This window comes from Pseudorca crassidens, chromosome 9, assembly GCF_039906515.1.
Source record: "Pseudorca crassidens isolate mPseCra1 chromosome 9, mPseCra1.hap1, whole genome shotgun sequence".
In the NCBI taxonomy this organism is placed as follows: Eukaryota; Metazoa; Chordata; class Mammalia; order Artiodactyla; family Delphinidae; genus Pseudorca; species Pseudorca crassidens.
Window position 1 is genome coordinate 50,070,241 of NC_090304.1, and position 18,181 is coordinate 50,088,421.

Consider the following 18,181-nt stretch of genomic DNA (forward strand, 5'->3'; position numbering starts at 1 on the left):
CGGAACCCCGGCTTCCGGCCCCGCCCCTACCACGTGATCTTAGCCAACCAATGGGAAGGCACACGCTGCGTGACAGGCCGTGAGACACGTGATGCAAGGAAAGGGAGGGGCGGATCATATGACTTCAGCCTCTTCCGGGTCTCAGCCGGAGACTTCCACTGATGGTTATAGAAGCCCTCGTGTTAAGTGTATTATGTGTTCCCGTGGGCGCCAGGCTACCCTTGTGGGCCAGTGAGCGAATTTATACCAACTGCCGTCATGAAATACTCTCCTAAATGCCTTTAGAGGGGCGAGTAGGATCCAGGCTCTATGCTCCAAGAGTACACACCGATAGGCCCAGTTGCCTGGTGCCAAGGCTGGCGACATACAGAGGGTGTGTCACCCAACCTGGACTGGGGATCTGAGACTTACTGGAAGAAGGGACCTTATACCTTCACAAACCGAAGCAGAGTGGAGCTCAATCCTGGTGGAGGAGATAGAGGCCACCTCAGTGATCTCCTTGCCCGCAGGCATTTCTCTTCAATCTTGCCTTTTTACAGCAGTCATAGTAATCTAACACACAAAGCTCACAATCAGTGCGCTTCTTAGAAGCATCCCACATCTTCCCTTGGACTCAACACAAGTCCAAGTCTGTCGTGCAAGATCTTGCAGAGCCTGACACCCACTCCAGGCCCAGGGCAGTGGAGCAGGGGTTGGGGGAATGCCTCACCAACCACAGGGAAATACTTGGAGTTTCCTGATTGACTTTCTGGACTTTACACACATGGCCTGGCACACTGTCTCCCCACCCGGTCTGCCTGCCCAAAGCGCCTGTGTTCATGGAGCATGCCTTCTAGTGCTCACATTATATTCTCTGTTCCTGTGTCAGTCTCTTCTAACAAAGGTGGAGTTCCAGGGGGACAGGGACAGGATCCGACTCTTCTCTGTGACTCAAGCCTTGGCACTTGCTTAGGATTTGGAATTATTGAGTAACTCACAACCTCCCTATCACCTTGGCTCACACCATACCCTATGTCCTGAACCAAGGGATTTGAGGAGAGGTCACCAAACCCAGTAGCTTTATTACCCCTCAAATCAAGACCCCGGAGTTCTGTAAGTTCTTTGAGGGCTCCTGAAGGGTAGGAGGCAGCTCAAGCTTGTACCTGGGGTTGGTAACTTGAACTGCAGGTCTCAGGTGACAGCAGCAGCCTCAGCATCAATAATTGACAGCAAGTCCAGCCTGCCTCAGGGTTCTTCCCCACCCCAAGGACTCCCCCTCCTGTCCTATGCTCTGATCTTCCCCAAGCAGGAGCCTCCAGCCCAGGTAAGCGGGGCCCTTGAGTGTGGGTTCCCAAGCGCATCAATTCAGATTCACCGTCACTCACCTACCTATTCACCCCATTCATACACTCCTACTTTAATTTTTAGTCACCACCACCAGTGGCCTCAAAAGGGTCAGATGGTCCAGTGCGTGGGAGAAGACAGGGCACTTATCCCAGACAGGGGGTGGGGGGAGTGGGGAGAAGAGGCTGAGTTGGGGGAAAGTGTGTGCTGTGTGTATATGTGAATGTAAATGTGAATGGAATGCTGAGAGAGAGGATAGGAGGGGAGTGCAGGGGAGGGGAAATAGGACTAGAGAATAAATATACAATCACGGACTGTTCCCACCCCCAGGGAAATGCTGACAGAGGGAGGGTCCTGGGGTGGTTAAGGATATCTCATCCTAACACGCCATGGAGTGTTATGATTGCCTTTTACTGAGGCAGAAGAGTGACAGTGAAGGGGTTCCTGACTACAAAGTTGTGCTCTTTTGCTACACAGTAATGGGTCAGAGACCAAGCAGGCAGTGGGTAAGGTGGGAGGAGAACTCAGGAAGGAACTGGTGAAAGGGGTTCTGAAGAAGAGTGACTACAGAGATAAGGGAAAATGGGTGGAGGGAGCAAGGTGAAGATGAACCAGGAGTAGGAAGAGGTAGTTTGGGGTTGGGTGCTGAACATAAGACAGTATGTTGTCCTTGAAAGTACGTGGGCTTGGAATCAGACCAGCTTGGATTCAAATCCTAGTTCTTCCGTGTGACTCTGGACAAAGGACTTAACCTTTCTGAGCCATGGTGTGTAAAATATAGGGATAATTGCTACTGGTAAGGGCTGCACAAATGACAGGCAAACGACATGTGTGGGTTTCCCTCCCTTCCTCCACCCCAGGCCCAGGTAGGGACCATGTCCCCCGCCATCGCGCTGGCCTTCCTGCCACTGGTGGTGACATTGCTGGTGAGGTACCGGCACTACTTCCGACTACTGGTACGCATGGTCTTACTCCGGAGCCTCCGAGACTGCCTGTCAGGGATGCGGATTGAGGAGCGGGCCTTCAGCTATGTGCTCACCCACGCCCTGCCTGGGGACCCTGGTCATATCCTCACCACCCTGGACCACTGGAGCAGCCACTGCGAGTACCTGAGCCACATGGGGCCTGTCAAAGGTCAGTGTTCCTTAGCCTTCTGCTCCAGGAAGCACCTCCAAGATGGTGAAGGAAGATCTGGGATTTGCCACTGCCTTACTGGGTGAATTAGGCAGGTTCTTGATCTTCTGTGGGTCTCTTTTTTCTTCTCTGGAAATGAGGGGGCTGGGCAAAGTTATACATTCATCCAGTAAAATTTATCACCACCTCTTTTGTACCAGGCATGTGCTAGGTGCTGGGGGAGGAGGTAGAGGCCAGGGATGAATCAGCCACAAAGGCTGGCATCAAAGGGGGCATGATACAGGAGAATAACCACCTCAGCACACAACCCAAAACCTTGTAATTATCTGTGTCTGAGTCTTTCTCCCCCACCATGGAGGTTTCTCCAGCCCATTCAGGGTAGCTGTCTGGCTGGATTTGTCTGAGTCCCAGCTGTCAGCACATGTGTTTTTAGAGTCTTATTTAAGAAATTCATCCAATTCAATGGTTAGAAAGATATTCAATGAACAAATCAAGGGAGGATGAAACTAGAAGGTCTAGCAAAGACCTCTCGGGAGCCTGGACAGTGGTCTCTCAGAAGCCTGGTCTCTCTCTGGTGGTTGTTTCTGCCTGGGCCCTCCTGGAGGAAGCAACATTTGAACTGGGCCTAGAGGGATTGCTTTCGAGTTGGCCAGGTAGTTGAGGACAGAGGTGGGGGAGGACAAAGCCAGCCACATATCTAAATGTGGCATGAAGAAATGAACCAGCATGGTTGGCTCTGGGCACAGTTGTTTGGGATGGCTGTGGTGGGAAGAATTGAGAGCTGAAACTGGAAAGGTAGGATAGGATCAGGTCCAAGAAAGTTCTGAATGTCAGGCTGAGGATCCCACGTTCAATCCCAAAGGCCTTTAGGTTCATAGGAACCAGGGAGCATTAGGGTCAGATTTGTCAGAAAGATTCCTAGTGTTTGGTGTGAAGGAGGCAAGCTGAGAGGGGCAGGGAGGCCACTGGGGCTGCTAGGACTGTAATCCAAGAAAGAAATGAGACTCCCGCTGGTTGGAGGTTGCAGTGGCAAGTGGGCATTTGAGACCCCTTTCCATGAGGGCCCCTGCATCCATCTCCCATGTCTGCTGCAATAACCATCTCCCCCCATAGGTCAGATCGTGATGCGGCTGGTGGAGGAGAAGGCCCCTGCTTGTGCACTGGAGCTGGGCACCTACTGCGGGTACTCCACACTGCTTATTGCCCGTGCCCTGCCCCCTGGGGGTCGCCTTCTCACTGTGGAGCGGGATCCACGCACAGCAGCAGTGGCTGAAAAACTCATCCGCCTGGCTGGCTTCGACGAGCGCACGGTCAGCCCCCACCTCCCCAACCCTGGTCTCTTTCCTGCCACCCCCAGCTCTGCCCTAGCCAGCTTCCCCCATGGGGGAATCCCACCTAGGAGAAGGAAACAGCTCCACTTAGGGAACTGTGAACCTGGAGAGTGTATGAGCTCTTGTTCTCCTGTTCCAAGTTACTGGCATGTATCTGCTGCTGGATGACAAAGAAGCAGTTAAGAGGAAAGTCTCTGGAGCCCAGCAAATCTGGGTCCAAACCTTAGTCTGCCTCTTGTTGGCTGTGTGATCTTGGGCAAAGCACCTGTCCTCTGAATCTCAGCTTCTTTACTAGCAGAATGAAAATCACAATGCTGATCCTGACTCCTTGGGTTCTGAGGCCAGGGGAAATATGAGAACACACACGGAGACCTAGGCCAGGGCCTGGCACAAAATAAGCCAGATCCCAGTAGGGTCTGGTGTGGGAGAACAACCGCTCCCACCCTCATCTCCAACTCTTCCCACCCCCACAGGTGGAGCTCATCGTGGGTAGATCAGAGGAGGTGATCCCGCGCCTAAGAACCCAGTACCATATGAATCGGATTGACCTGGTGCTCCTGGCACACAGGCCCCGACGTTATTTGAGGGACCTGCAACTGCTGGAGGCCCATGCCCTGCTGCCAGCTGGTGCCACAGTGTTAGCTGACCACGTGCTCTTCCCTGGTGCACCTCGCTTCCTGCAGTACGCCAAGAGCTGTGGCCGCTACCGCTGCCGCCTCCACCACACTGGCCTCCCTGACTTCCCTGCCATCAAGGACGGCATAGCCCAGCTCACCTACTCAGGGCCTGGCTGAGGTCCAGGCCCAGGGGTACTTACTGCTGCCTCCCCCCACCCCCCAACCAAGCAAGGACCTCAGAATATCCCCTCCCCTCCCTGCTTGTGGACTGACACATACTGGGCTCAGGGCTAGGGAGTCTCTCCTCCCACCTCTGTCTCACTCTGGCTCCACACTAACCTGAGGCCTCAAGTTCTGTCAGGCTGTTTGATCCCACTGGTCCCCCTCCTTCCAGTCCAGAGTCATGGACTGACAGGCAAGAGACTTCAGCTCACAACACAGCCCTGTCACTGATTTGCTGGGTTACTCCATGGGAGTCCCTGCCCTGCTCTGAGATCTAATCTGTTCTAACACCAAGGAAGTTGACTAGGAGAGCTCCAGGGGCCTCCCAGTTCTGGCGCTCAGAAAGCCTGCCTCCCACCCCCCACCCCACCCCACCCCATGCCATTCCAGGTGGGATCAAAGGAAACAGTAAACACTGAGTTAGAGGCCCTGCAGGAATGGCTGGGTGCAAGCTGGGCCAGAGGAAATGGCAGTGGAGCCTGGGCCCACAGCCAGGGCTACCCTGGCCTTCCATAGCCCCAGCCCGCGTGGCCAGGTAGATTTGCCTGAAGTCCCTTGAGAACCCTCTCCCCAAAGCTCAAGAGAAGATGCTGCACTCCTCTAGGCCCCACCAAGAAATAGGGAATAGATGTGGGGAAAAAAATCAGTCCTGTGTCTTTATTAAAGAGAGTTAGAAAGAGACTAGATCTGGCAACCAAGGGATGAGGTGCTGGCCAGAAAGGTGGGGTGGGCTCAGGCTCTGCGGATTCAAGGGCAGACTGATGGCCTGGGAGGGGCCAAGGATACCAGGTGCTGGCAGCAGCTAAGGAGGTGCCCGAGGGTGAGCTTTCAGGCACCGGGGCAGGGGGGGTTGGGTGATCAGCTGGGTCTGCAGGGGCTCCAGGATAGGTTGGGCGGGCCTGGAGTCTTTCTGAGACCACCCTGCCTTGTCTACCTAGATCATCCACTGGTCCTGATCCTGCTCGTTGCCTTCCATGTCCACCTGGAGAGGAGGCTGGGTGTGGGTGGGGAGGGGCCTCAGCCACCCAGCCAGCCCCAGTCCCAGATCCTGCCCCTGGCTGGATCCAGGGTTTCTGTACCCGCTGGCTGCCAGTGAGGTCAGGGGTAGGGGCCCAGGAGCAGAGGCCCTGCCCCACACCCCTGCCTACCTCATTGACCTCTCCATCGTCAGGTGACTCATTGTAGTCATTCATCTCATCCATGTCCTGCATGTCCTCATCATCCTCCGAGTCCTCTTCACTGTCCTCGTCGTCGTCTTCATCTTCCTCTTCCTCGTCATCATAGTGCTGGTGAGGCAGGGAAGAGCCTGTAGCCTCTACAGGTCTGCCTGGGCCAGTTCAAGGACTGGCCCACTTGGAGCCTCTCTCTGGGGACAACGAATGAGCTCCATTCCCCAGTCCTGTCCCACTTTAATCTAGCAGGCTGGTGCATGTTCTGCAGGACCTTAGTGCTGAGCCCAGTGCCCTCCCCCTCTACGTCCTCTTTTCTGTCCTCCACCCAGAGCTGAGGACCACGACTGCTCTGGAGTCAGAGGCCAGACCTTCCAAATTAGAGCAGAGCCTTGGTCCACCTGGGCCCCACAGAGGCCCCACCTGCTGGAGCCACTCACCTCTGAGGCCGGCTTGCCAATAGGTACCAGGTTGTTGTCTTTCTCTGCAATGCTCTGGAGCTGTGGCCACAGGGGGAGAAGAGCAAGGCCAGGGCCCAAGCAGGGCAGTCAGGGGCATGGCACTCACCTGCCCTGCCCCCAGGAAGACCCCCAAGTGTGAAGGAGAAGCTTCCTTCCAGCTCTCTGGAAGATTCAATCCCTTTCTCTCCTGTCATCTGCCACTTACTTATGAACTTGATCCAACTACGTAAACTCTCTGGTCCTTGGTTTCCTCATAAGCTTATGGTGAGGATGAAGTGAGACTATCAGCCTAGAACATGACATCTGCTAGGTCCTCAATAAACAGTCAAAATTATTATTTTCTATGCTTTAGGGAAAAGAGCCTGGGCTCCAACCTGGCCTAGAGCTCCCACGGTCCCCTGGCAAATTAGGGTAACACAAAAGTGAGAACCTAGGCCCCCAGCTCAGGACAAAAAGCTCCCCCAGGGCAGGTCTCCAGAGTAGGTCTGGGTCAACGCCAGTGAAGGGGGGCGGGGCACCTGACTGAAGCTCCACCGCTGTGCTATGTCCTCACTCACCCAGGCCTGATGCTGCTGTTCTTGCTGCTGCAGCTCTGTCTCCTCCACACAGGGTCGATCCAGATTAAACCACAGTGTCTCAGTCACACGGGGGAAGAGTGAGGGAAACAACGTGGACATGGCTCCTAGACTGAGGAAAAGCGTCAGGTGAATCCAGCTCTCAGATGTGTTTGGTTTTAGTTTGTATTTGGTTACATTTTGATTTGGGGATTGGGTAGTGTGGAAGGTAGCAGGAAAGTACCCCTTCCCTGTGGGAATCAGACAGACCTGGGTTTGAGTCCTGGCTCCACCGCTTACTAGCTGTTTGACCTTGGCCAAGTCACTTAACCTCTCTGAGCCTCAGTTTCCTCATCTGTAAAACGGGGACAGTAACAATTATGCCACCCTCATAGTTATTCTGATAATTAAGTAATTTACTTTATGGGTAAGTAAAGCTGTTTGTAAGCTGTTCAAGGAGGGAAGAGAATGGAAGCCAAATGTAGAGAGAGGAAACCAGAATGCAGACTGGCCTTACAAAATTAAAGACAGCAGGACTCTACTGAAACTCTCTCCACCTCCTCCAAACACTGAGACCTACTTTCTGCTCCTCCATGCCGCCCACACCATACCCACCCAGTGTCAGAAATTTTGGACCCTGACCACCTCTATCATGAACCACAGCCAAACTGGGGGGCAGGGAGGGGAAGTGTTATCACGTGCACGTATGGCTCAGTAACATTCTAAAGGTATGAGCAGATGAAAGACTGGATGAACTAACATGTAAGAGAACAAGTATATTCAGCTCAGATTCAGCAGCTGAGGGAGCTGAACGGGAGGTCCCAGAGAATCTGAATTAAAACCTTTCAGCTCACAGGAAAACTGAGGCCCAGCGACAGGCAACGACTGGCTCTAGGTGCCACGGTGAGTTGGGCATAGAACTCTCGCGGGGAAGAGATCCAGGCCGGGCACTAGAGGTGAGCAGGAGAAAAGGATCTACGTCTAATTCTGCTCTCGCCCTAATGCACTTGACCAATCCGGGGCCAGCCGCTGCCCTTCCGTGGAGCTCAGCTGCCCGGCGCGTTTAAGAGGCACAACAGAACCCTCTCTCAAGTCCCATAAGCACTGAAGGGCCAGAGACCGCGGCTCCGAAAGCCCAACCCCTCACCGCAAAGCCACCGCCCATTCTCGGCTTATTATGATAATGACCGTGGAGTTGACCAACAGGAAGAAGGCATGGGCGGGATCCAGGCAGGTATTTGGGGTTGCTACCGAGAAAGGAGCGGGGCCTGGATAAGGCCAATTAACTGCAAGAACTGCTGGGTGACAGGAAGTGACACCAATGAGTGACGGACCTTGTGCGACGGGGTGGGGCTTAGTTTCGAGGAAGCGGCCAATGAGCTGGAACTCTTTTAATGTTAAAGGGAGTGTGAACAGGCAGCTCCTGAGGAGGCGAGTCAAGGGAATGAGGTTTCTCTGGGGAAGGGAGGAAAGAAGGGGCAAAGAGACAGCAACAGCAGCCTGTCTTATGTACTTACCGCGCCGGGAGTCGGCAGGCGGCGGCGACCCGGAAGCACTTTATTCTCCCTGAGCGGAAGAATCCATCGGAACCTGGGACACACCAAACGCATGCGTCCTTGGTCTTCTTTTGTTTCCCGCTCCCGCCCACCGGACTGGAAGTGACGTTACACACGTTAGTCACGTGTTGGGTGGAAATTTGGCGCGCCTGCTCTATTGGCCCCGCCTTGAGTCTCAGCCAATCGGCCTCTCCAGCCTGGACCCGCCCCAACGGCCCCATTTAGCCCCGCCTTTCTGTCCCCAGGCGGTATTTGCTTGCCAATCCCTGTTGAAAAACACCTGGTGGCAACCAGCGTTAGTACTAGGACTGTTTGTCTTGCTGCGTCCCGGGAAAATTAGTCTGCTTCTACCCCAGAATCGCTGGGTGATTTTACGCCTCGCCCCTCCTGTTTGTCTCGTCTCCCCCTCAGTTTCCCGTTTGGGTGCATACATTCATTTATGTATTCCTTCGACAGAAATATTTGAGTCCCTACTATATTCCATATTCCAGGCCCTGCTAGAAGCTGGGGCTAAATCTAGGAACACGGTCCCTGCCCTCAAAGACCTCACAGACCTGTGGGGAAGCCAGACTCTGTAGACCTGCAGTGGACTCACTGGTCTCTTAAGACTGCCTTTCCAGTTCTGCATTCCAGATTTTGTAAGGGCTTGATTACCCAATCTCAGGCGCAGCATTCTGCTGCTGGGAAATTCAGCTGCCCTCTCCAGGACTGGGCTAAATAAGCTTAGCTGTCAGCCTTGTCACATCTCTCTCCCACTCCTTTGCTGATGCCTCCGTTTTACTAACCTCTGACTCAGCTTCCCTTTCAGAGATCCTTATGCCTTCTGGCAATGTAAGTCCTTCAAACCCAACCCCCATTAAGCTCCATCACTCACCAGCCCCTTTCACGGCCAGCAGTCATCCATAGTTCCCCTCCTGCCCTGACCAAATGTGTGACCTTTAACAAATCCCTTTTCCATGTCTGGGCTCAGTTTCCTTTTCAACCAGCATCATAATCTCTGCCCAGCCTTCTTCGCATCTTGGACTGATGTGAGGATTTCATGAGATAACATATTTAAGAGGTAGTGTACTGTGCATATCGACTGTCATTGTTGACAAGCAGCTCTGGGTGTTATAAAGTTTTTCATTAGAGTAAAATTTGCCCCTTGGAAATGTCCACCTTTTTCTTTCATTCATTCAAGCAATATCTACTGAGTACCTTACATATGCCTGCCACTATTCTAAGTAATGGATACACAACAGTGAACAAAACAGACCAAAAAAAAAACAAATCATGAGGAGACTCATGGTGCTTCCATTTTAATGAGAGATAAATAAAGAAGATAGGTAAATAAAATATATAGTTTTAAGACTGCAGTAAATATTGAGGAGAAAAAATAAGTCAGAGAAGTGGAAATAAAATGTTGGTAGGGGAGACGTTTCCTTTCAGTTAGGGGGCCAAGGAAGACCTTACTGGGAAGGTGACCTTTGAGTAAAAGATCTGAAGAAAAAAGAAAGGGGGCACTATTCTGATATTTAGGGAAGAACATCAGGAAGGAACAAGTGCAAAGGGCCTGGAATGGCTGGAGCATAGTGTTCTGTGGGGAGAATGGGAGAAGACGAGGATAGAGATAGGAGCCAGAGAGTACAGCTTCGCAGATCACGATAATAAGGACTTTGGTTTTACCCCATTTACCCCATGTTGAGGATCCCGTGAAGGGTTATGAGCAGAGGATCCACACAATCTGATTTAGATTTTAACAGAGTTACTCTGGCTGTTTTATGAAGAAAAATTCAGTGGGGTCAGTGGCAGAAGCAGGGAGACCAGTTGGAAAGACAAGGGAGGTGCTGGTTTTGGGGGGAAATATCTGGAGCTCATTTTTGAGTGTGTTGGCTTTGAGATGTCCATTAGAGTAGGGTTGTTGAGGGAGCAGGAGGGCATATAGGTCTGAAGGTCAAGGGAGAGATCAAGACTGGAAATATCAGTTTGAGAGTCATCAGCACATGGATGGTGTTTAAAGCCATGAGAGTGGATGAGCCCACCAAAGGAGTGAGTGTAGATGGAAAATCATTTCCTTCAAAATTCAGAATTTGAGAAAACTAGGAGAAGCAGCAAACTAATGAGAAGGAGGGCCAAGAAGATAAGCAGAAAGCCAGGTAAGTTGGGTGGTATCCTGGAAGCCAAATAAAAAAGGGGTATCAGGAAGGAGGTAGTGCTGCACTACAGTGAAGTTCTGTATAAAACTGTTCCTATTTGTTTCCTCAGCAGACCATGAGCTCCTTGAGGGCAGAGACTGAGTGGTTTCTAAGTCCCCAGAACCCACCCTTGACTTCTCCCTTCTCCATCCCTTATCTGCTCCTTCAGTGTCCCCAGCAGTCACTCCCTCTGGTTCTTTTAGTTACAGGATCCCTACGTCCGGCATCCTTTGCCTCCGTCCTTCCTGACAGCTCTGGCCTGATGGAAATCCCCCAGTAACCTAGAGTTTCTTACCTAGCTCCTCAGCCAGGTTCAACAAGCCATGGTGAGCTTCCCTGGTGGTGCAGTGGTTAAGAATCTGCCTGCCGATGCAGCAGACACGGGTTCGAGCCCTGGTCCGGGAAGATCCCACACGCTGCAGAGCAACTAAGTCCGTGCGCCACAACTACTGAGCCTGCGCTCTAGAGCCCGCAAGCCACAACTACTGAGCCCTCATGCCACAACTACTGAAGCCCGTGCACCTAGAGCCCGTGCTCCATGACAAGAGAAGCCACTGCAATGAGAAGCCCACACACCACAACGAAGTGTAGCCCCTGCTCACCGCAACTAGAGAAAAGCCTGAGCACAGCAACAAAGACCCAACGCAGCCAAAAATAAAATTAATTAATTAAAAAAAAAAAAGCCATGGTGACAGGGGAAGGGGAAAAGGAAGAGGGATAAGTGGAAATTTGGGGTGATACCCTATTTTTGGCTCAGGCAACTGAGTCAGTGATGGTGCCACATTCATTATCCACCATTTATCCTTACCAAGTGCTTGAGTTTTTTTTTCCTTTCATTTCAAGGATAATAAACTAAGACTCTGAGGGAATTTCCTCGTGGTCCAGTGGTAGGACTCCACGCTTTCACTGCCGAGGGCACGGGTTCAATCCCTGGTTGGGGAACTAAGATCCTGCAAGCTGCGTGGAACGGCCAAAAAAGAAATAAATAAAGACTCATATTCCTTAAAAATATAAAATTTAAAAAGGTTAAAAATTTGCCTCATATTCCTTCATCTGTTCCACTATTTGGTCGACATTTATTGAGTGCCAATTGAGTGCCAGACACCTTGATAGGCCCTGGGGACAGAGAGATGAAGCAGAAATAATCCCTATCCTAGAGGAGAATACAGTCTAGTGAGGACTAAGACAGTTATAGACAATTATAGAAGAGGGTAGTAAATATTAAAATCAGTGTATACAGAGAGTGTTATAAGAACACAGAGGAAAGAGAGATGAATGGATTCTGGATAAACTGAGTTTAGACTTTGTTTGAAGGAAGGAAACATTTATTTGAACGGGCCTTGAGGGATGAGTAGGGGTTTACCTAGTAGACAAGTGGGAGAAGGGGATGCACAAAAAGGCGTATTGCATGCAAAGGCACTGAGTTAAAAGCAGATGATGTATTTGGAGAACACTGAGAATCTTTTTGGGCAGAACTAAGTGTCTCGGGGTAGAGAGAGAGATGAGAAGGAACGTTAGGGGGACTCTGATGGGGTAGGGCTTTGGTGGCCCTGAGATAGAGTGGATGTGATGAGAGCCAGGCATCCTGGGACTTACCTTGGCTCTATTACTGACTTTCTGGAGACCCGAGGCAGGTCCCTCCCGCTCTCCCAGCTTTCATTTTCTCTAACATAATATCCCAACCATGTCTCCAGCTCTGGTGTGAATCCCTGGAAGACACTTCCCTGACGTGGCCCCTTCTGTCCTGAGATGTCACCTGCTTCCTCGTGTTTTACCCAAGCCAGGGCCTGGGCTGAAAGCAGAAGGCAGGATGGGGATTTCCCAAGTCAGAAATAAATCCAAAGCCCGTGGGCTGGAGAGAGAAATCCATGGCTCTGTGCAGAGAATTCTCCAGGATCCAGGAAGGCTTAGACCTGAGTGATGTGAATTCAATGCCAGTGAGGGCTGCTTCCATGGTCCTTGAGGAGTATGGCTGGCCCTGGTAGGGGACAGAGGGAAACGTCAGTCACCATCTCTTACGTATACCGAAGGATATTTGGTCTCCAAAGAGCTTTCACACTTGTCATTTCCTCTTATCCTCACCCCAGTCCTGGAAACCCTGCTCCCAGTTAGCCTATGAGGAACGTGAGGCTCTGGAAAGTGAAGTGGCTTGTCCGAGCTGAAGCTACAACTTAAGAAGGTCAATCTTGCATTCGCTCCACAAAGCTTTCTTATGAGCCAGTCTGCGCTTGGTGATGGGGGACCCACAGGGGAATCAGATCTGAGTCCTCATCCCCTGGAAGCCCCCAGTCTAGTTTGGGAGGCATCAAGCAAATCATTAGGCCCTTGAGGGCAGGTCTCTGATTCATCTCTATTTCCTTAGCACACAGCACAGTGCCTGGCACAGAGTAGCCACTCAAGAAATGTAAAAGATGGGCTTTTCTTCCCTTCAATCTAATGGAACTGAATTCATTAGACATGTGTTCGTGTGACAATTGCTACACTAGAGACAGATTCTGAGAAGAGTGGGGGCAGTGAGCAGAGAAGGGTAACATGTGGGTGTGGAGGTGGGGAGGGATCCTCAGGGAGATGAGACTTTGAAGGAGGAGAAGTCAGGAGAGGACAGTCTAGACAAGAGGGGGCTGCAAGTGCAAAAGAGGCCTGAAAGAGTGTGATGTGCCTGGGGCATGGCCATGCTTGCGGGCCTCCTTGTGGCCATCCTGGTGATGGGCACAATGAGAGGACACAGGATGAAAAAATGGTGCCCTTGTTACCAAGTCCAAGCTTGTACCGCTCACTGCATGACAGGCCAATAAATCGAGATATGAGTTGTTGGGATAAGGAATAGTGACTTTATTTGGAAAGCCAGCAGACCGAGAAGATGGTGGACTACTGTCCCAAAGAACCATCTTACCTGAGTTAGAATTCAGGCTTCTTTTATACTAAAAGGGGAGCAGGTGTGGCTTGGTGTAGGAATCCTTTGTTCTTGCAGCTGTCCGTGTAGGTGTGGTCACAGTATTCCCATATAACTTCAACAAGACAAATGTTATCCTCTGTTCTGCACCTTTTAGTCTCTACATGAATGGAATGACACCTTAAAGGGTCCGAGCCTTGAGAACGGGCTATCCTGTATATTTCAGGTTATAGGCAACATTCTTTTACAAAAGGGGCAAAGCCAGCATAACTCAGTACAGGCAACAGCACAAAGGTCAGTGCTAAAGGAATTCAATATGGAGTCAGGTTTGTTATTCTCTGTTATACCCTGTCCTCAAAGGATGACACATACCCTTGGAGAAGGACGAGGAGACATTGAGAAGGGCTTCCTTGAGCAGGAGAGACTTCAGCTGTACCTTGAACCATGCTTCAGAGTTAAAGAGTGAGAAAGGAGGAAAAAAGAAACCTTCCTGGTGGGAGGGGACTCCCTGAGCAGGCACTGGGGTGTGTGGTGAATGAGGAGACTGCTTGGCAGGAGAGCATGGCAGGCGTGTGGAGATGCTGTGAGGAGCTGGAGAGCCCCACTGGGTGGGCTGGCTGAGGGAGTATACTTTTGCTTGGGGTACAAGATTCCTCTACCTCAGGGTCATTGTAATGGAGCAAATGGGCTCGTTGCCTGCTGCCCAACGGAAAGACCAAATAGCAGGCAACAGTTGTGTGCAGAGAGAAAAGATTTTATTGCAGCCAAACTAGGAGACAGGAGGCAGTGTGCAGATGTGTCTGCTCATGGGTTTTTGAGTGGGATATTTATCTTGGAAACAGGAAGTCGGGGGGGGGGGCCTTGGAAATGATTGGTGGAAAGTGCATGTAAGTTTAAGGAGTTTTCTGCTCAGGCAGGCCTGACTGCTTTTCCTGTCTCTTCCTGGGTGGCATGTGCAAATTGTGTGTATGTGTGTGTGTGGGGGGGGTGTCCATATGTAACATGTAGTGGATTTTTTTTTTTTTTTTGGTCCTGCCACTGCACTGCTTGTGGCATTCTAGTTCCCCAGTCAGGGATAGAACCTGGGGCCCCCTGCAGTGGACGCATGGAGTCCTAACCACTGCACCACCAGGAAATTCCCCATGCGGTGGATTTAAAGTTCACTATCAGTCATCATTGTAGTCCTTCAATGCACCTCCCAGCCTGATGCTCAGTTGGAGAGACTTCAGCAAGTTGTATCCATATCTGTAGTTTCCCTGACACTCCGAAAAAAAACCAAAAGGAAAAACAAAAAAAAACTTCTGTTCTTGATGTATTATTTTGTTTGTACTTTATGGGCCTTGTAAATTACACGGCACATTTCAACTCAACACGTCATTTATTTTCTGGTTAGCAAACAGTCACTGAGGTCTCTCCTGGGCCTGACTCTGAGTTTAGGATGGATGAATGAGTTATAAGTGATTGCTGTGGATTCTCTTCCAAGTCCCTAGAAAGCCGGCCCCAGGAGGGGTGCTGTAACAGGGAAAAATAAACCTGACTCAATATTAGATCTGTTTCTTTTACTTTAACCTTTTTTTTTTTTTTAATTTATTTTTTTGTGTGGTACACGGGCCTCTCACTGCTGTGGCCTCTCCCGCTGCGCTCAGCGGCCATGGCTCACGGGCCCAGCCGCTCCGTGGCATGTGGGATCCTCCCGGACCGGGGCACGAACCCGTGTCCCCTGCATCGGCAGGTGGACTCTCAACCACTGTGCCACCAGGGAAGCCCTACTTTAACCTTTTATTCTATTGCTTTTGCTTTGTGTTAAGAATGTTGCCTTAAATATACAATGGAGAAGACAGTCTTTTCAACAAGTGGTGCTGGGAAAACTGGACAGCTACATGTCAAAGAATGAAATTAGAACATTCTCTAACACCATACACAAAATAAACTCAAAATGGATCAAAGACCTAAATGTAAGGCCGTACACTATAAAACTCTTAGAGGAAAACAGAGAGAGAACACTCTTTGACATAAATGGCAGCAATATCTTTTTTGATCCACCTCCTAGAGTAATGGAAATAAAAACAAAAATAAACAAATAGATCTAATTAAACTTAAAAGCTTCTGCACAGCAACAGAAGCCATAAAAAAAAAAAAAAAACGAAAAGACAACCCACAGAATGGGAGAAAATATCTGCAACTGAAGCGACCGACCGACAAGGGCTCAATCTCTAAAATATACAAACAGCTCAAGCAGCTCTATGTCAAAAAGACAAACAACACACTCAAAAAATGGGCAGAAGATCTAAACAGACATTTCTCCAAAGACTACAGATGGCCAAAAATCACATGAAAAGATGCTCAACATCACTAATTATCAGAGAAATGCAAATCAAAACTATAATGAGGTATCACTGCATACCAGCCAGAATGGCCATTATCAAAAAGTCTACAAACAATAAATACTGGAGAGGGTGTGGAGAAAAGGGAACCCTCCTACACTGTTGGTGGGAATGTAAATTGGTAAACCACTATGGAGAACAGTATGGAGGTTCCTTAAAAAACTAAAGATAGAACTACCATATGATCCAGCAATCCCACTCCTGGGCATATATCCAGAGAAAACCATAATCTGAAAAGATACATGCACCCCAATGTTCACAGCAGCACTATTTACAATAGCCAAGACATGGAAGCAACCTAAATGTCCATCAACAGAGGAATGGATAAAGAAGATGTGGTACATATATACAATGGAATATTACTGAGCCATCAAAAAGAATGAAATAATGCCATCTGCAGCAACAATGGATGGACCTAAAGATGACCATACTAAGTGAAGCAAGTCAGGCAGAGAAAGACAAATATCATATGATATTACTCATATGTGGAATCTAATTTTTAAAATAATACAAATGAACTTATTTACAAAACAGAAACAGACTTACAAATATTGAAAACAAATTTATGGTTACCAAAGGAGAAATGTGGCATGGAGGACCTTGGGATGAACATACACACACTACTATGTATAAGACAGATAACCAACAAGTACCTACTACGCAGCACAGGGAACTCTATTCAACATTCTGTGATAACCTATATGAGAAAAGAATCTAAAAAAGAATGAATATATGTATATGTATAACTGAATCACTTTACTGTACAGCAGAAACTAACAGAACACTGTAAATCAAGTATACGCCAATAAAATTAAAATAAAAAATAAAAATAAATAAAAGGTGAGAGTATATGTAAAATCTAAAAAGAAATTTAAAAAAAAAAGACTAAGATCCCACAAGCCATGCAGTGCAGCCAAAAAAAAAAAAAAAGAAGAAGAAAAAACCTGAACTCATAGATAGAAAGAACAGACTGGTGGTAGTCAGAGGCAGGGGGTGAGGGGTGAGTAAAATGGGTGAAGATGGTCAAAAGATACAGACTTCCACTTATAAGATAAACAAATCATGAGGATTTAATGTATTCACAGCATTACATAGTGACTACAGTTAATAATACTGTATTGGGGACTTCCTGGTGGCGCAGTGGTTAAGAATCCGCCTGCCAATGCAGGGGACACGGGTTCGAGCCCTGGTCCAGGAAGATCTCACGTGCCACGGAGCAACTAAGCCCGTGTGCCACAACTACTGAGCCTGCGCTCTAGAGACTGCGGGCCACAACTACTGAGCCTGTGAGCCACAACTACTGAAGCCTGCGTGCCTAGAGCCCGTGCTCCGCAACAAGAGAAGCCACCCAATGAGAAGCCTGCGCATCGCAACGAAGAGTAGCCCCCGCTCACCACAACTAGAGAAAGTCTGCACGCAGCAATGAAGACCCAACGCAGCCAAAACTAAAATAACTTAAAAAAAAAAAGTGGCATGGTGGTTGCAGGCGTAATAGAGAAGAACAAATCTGACTCCACATTAGATCTGTTTCTTTTACTTTAACCTTTGTATTCTATTGCTTTTGCTTTGAGTTAAGAATGTTGCCTATTGTGTGGGCGGGGAGGGATAAATTGGGAGATTAGTGTTGATATATACACAGCTCTATATATAAAACAGATAAGTAATAAGAACCTACTGTATAGCACAGGGAACTCTACTCAATACTCTGTAATGACCTATATGGGAAAAGAATAAAAAAAAGAGCAGATATATGTATATGTATAACTGATTCACTTTGCTGTACAGAAGAAGCTAACACAACATTGTACATCAACTATATTCCAATAAAAATTAATTTAAAAAAAATAGGGCTTCCCTGGTGGCGCAGTGGTTGAGAGTCCACCTGCCGATGCAGGGGACACGGGTTCGTGCCCCGGTCCGGGAGGATCCCACATGCCGCGGAGTGGCTGGGCCCGTGAGCCATGGCCCCTGAGCCTGCGCGTCCGGAGCCTGTGCTCCGCAACGGGAGAGGCCACAACAGTGAGAGGCCCGCGTACGGGGGGTGGGGGGGGAATGCTGCCTATAGTCTGAAATATACATGATAGTCCATTCTCAAGGCTCTGACCTTTAAAGGTATAACACTTTTCCCTTCATATAGAGATAAAAAGTTGCAGAACAGAGAATAATATTTGTCTTGTTGGAGGTTTACAGGAACATCATGACCTGACTGACCTATGTAGACAGATGCAAGAACAAAGGATTCCTAGTCTCTGGACGTCATGACTGTTCACTAGTGGCTCCGCAGCACTGAGCACAGTGGCCAGGCATCAGCTGATATTCAATAAATATTTGTTGAATGAACGAATGAGAGACCAAAATACTGG

At 49.4% G+C, this 18,181-nt stretch overlaps 2 protein-coding genes across 14 annotated transcripts in view; one reads left to right on the plus strand and one right to left on the minus strand.

Annotated features, from left to right (window-relative positions):
- Positions 1-12: 12 nt before the first annotated feature.
- On the plus strand, positions 13-5,263 carry TOMT (transmembrane O-methyltransferase). Its single transcript, XM_067750192.1, has 4 exons — positions 13-1,303; positions 2,184-2,457; positions 3,571-3,767; positions 4,262-5,263. Exons 2-4 carry the CDS (start codon positions 2,199-2,201, stop codon positions 4,580-4,582), a joined length of 777 nt encoding a protein of 258 aa, XP_067606293.1. The 5' UTR covers positions 13-1,303; positions 2,184-2,198; the 3' UTR covers positions 4,583-5,263.
- Positions 5,259-18,181, minus strand: part of ANAPC15 (anaphase promoting complex subunit 15) — a 70,139-nt gene continuing 57,216 nt past the window's right edge. The window contains exons 1-6 of one of the 13 annotated variants that reach the window (XM_067750195.1): positions 9,153-9,171; positions 8,329-8,401; positions 6,815-6,944; positions 6,237-6,296; positions 5,776-5,913; positions 5,259-5,621 (exon numbers count right to left, since the gene is read on the minus strand). In XM_067750195.1, the coding sequence (XP_067606296.1) occupies positions 5,562-5,621; positions 5,776-5,913; positions 6,237-6,296; positions 6,815-6,934 (378 nt within the window). In that variant the 5' untranslated portion in view covers positions 6,935-6,944; positions 8,329-8,401; positions 9,153-9,171 and the 3' untranslated portion in view covers positions 5,259-5,561. Of the gene's footprint in view, positions 5,622-5,775; positions 5,914-6,236; positions 6,297-6,814; positions 6,945-7,081; positions 7,167-7,665; positions 7,776-7,818; positions 7,918-7,958; positions 8,091-8,328; positions 8,479-9,152; positions 9,172-18,181 lie in introns of those variants that run through there. The other 12 variants (XM_067750197.1, XM_067750196.1, XM_067750199.1 and 9 more) reach the window with 12 other exon arrangements.

What these genes read in the sequence shown, in the direction of transcription:
- TOMT (XM_067750192.1), top strand. Translation starts at nt 2,199, where the DNA reads ATGTCCCCCGCCATCGCGCTGGCCTTCCTGCCACTGGTGGTGACATTG. An exon ending in CCACATGGGGCCTGTCAAAG is followed by an intron (nt 2,458 to 3,570) that starts GTCAGTGTTCCT and finishes CTCCCCCCATAG; the next exon opens with GTCAGATCGTGATGCGGCTG. An exon ending in CTGGCTTCGACGAGCGCACG is followed by an intron (nt 3,768 to 4,261) that starts GTCAGCCCCCAC and finishes CCACCCCCACAG; the next exon opens with GTGGAGCTCATCGTGGGTAG.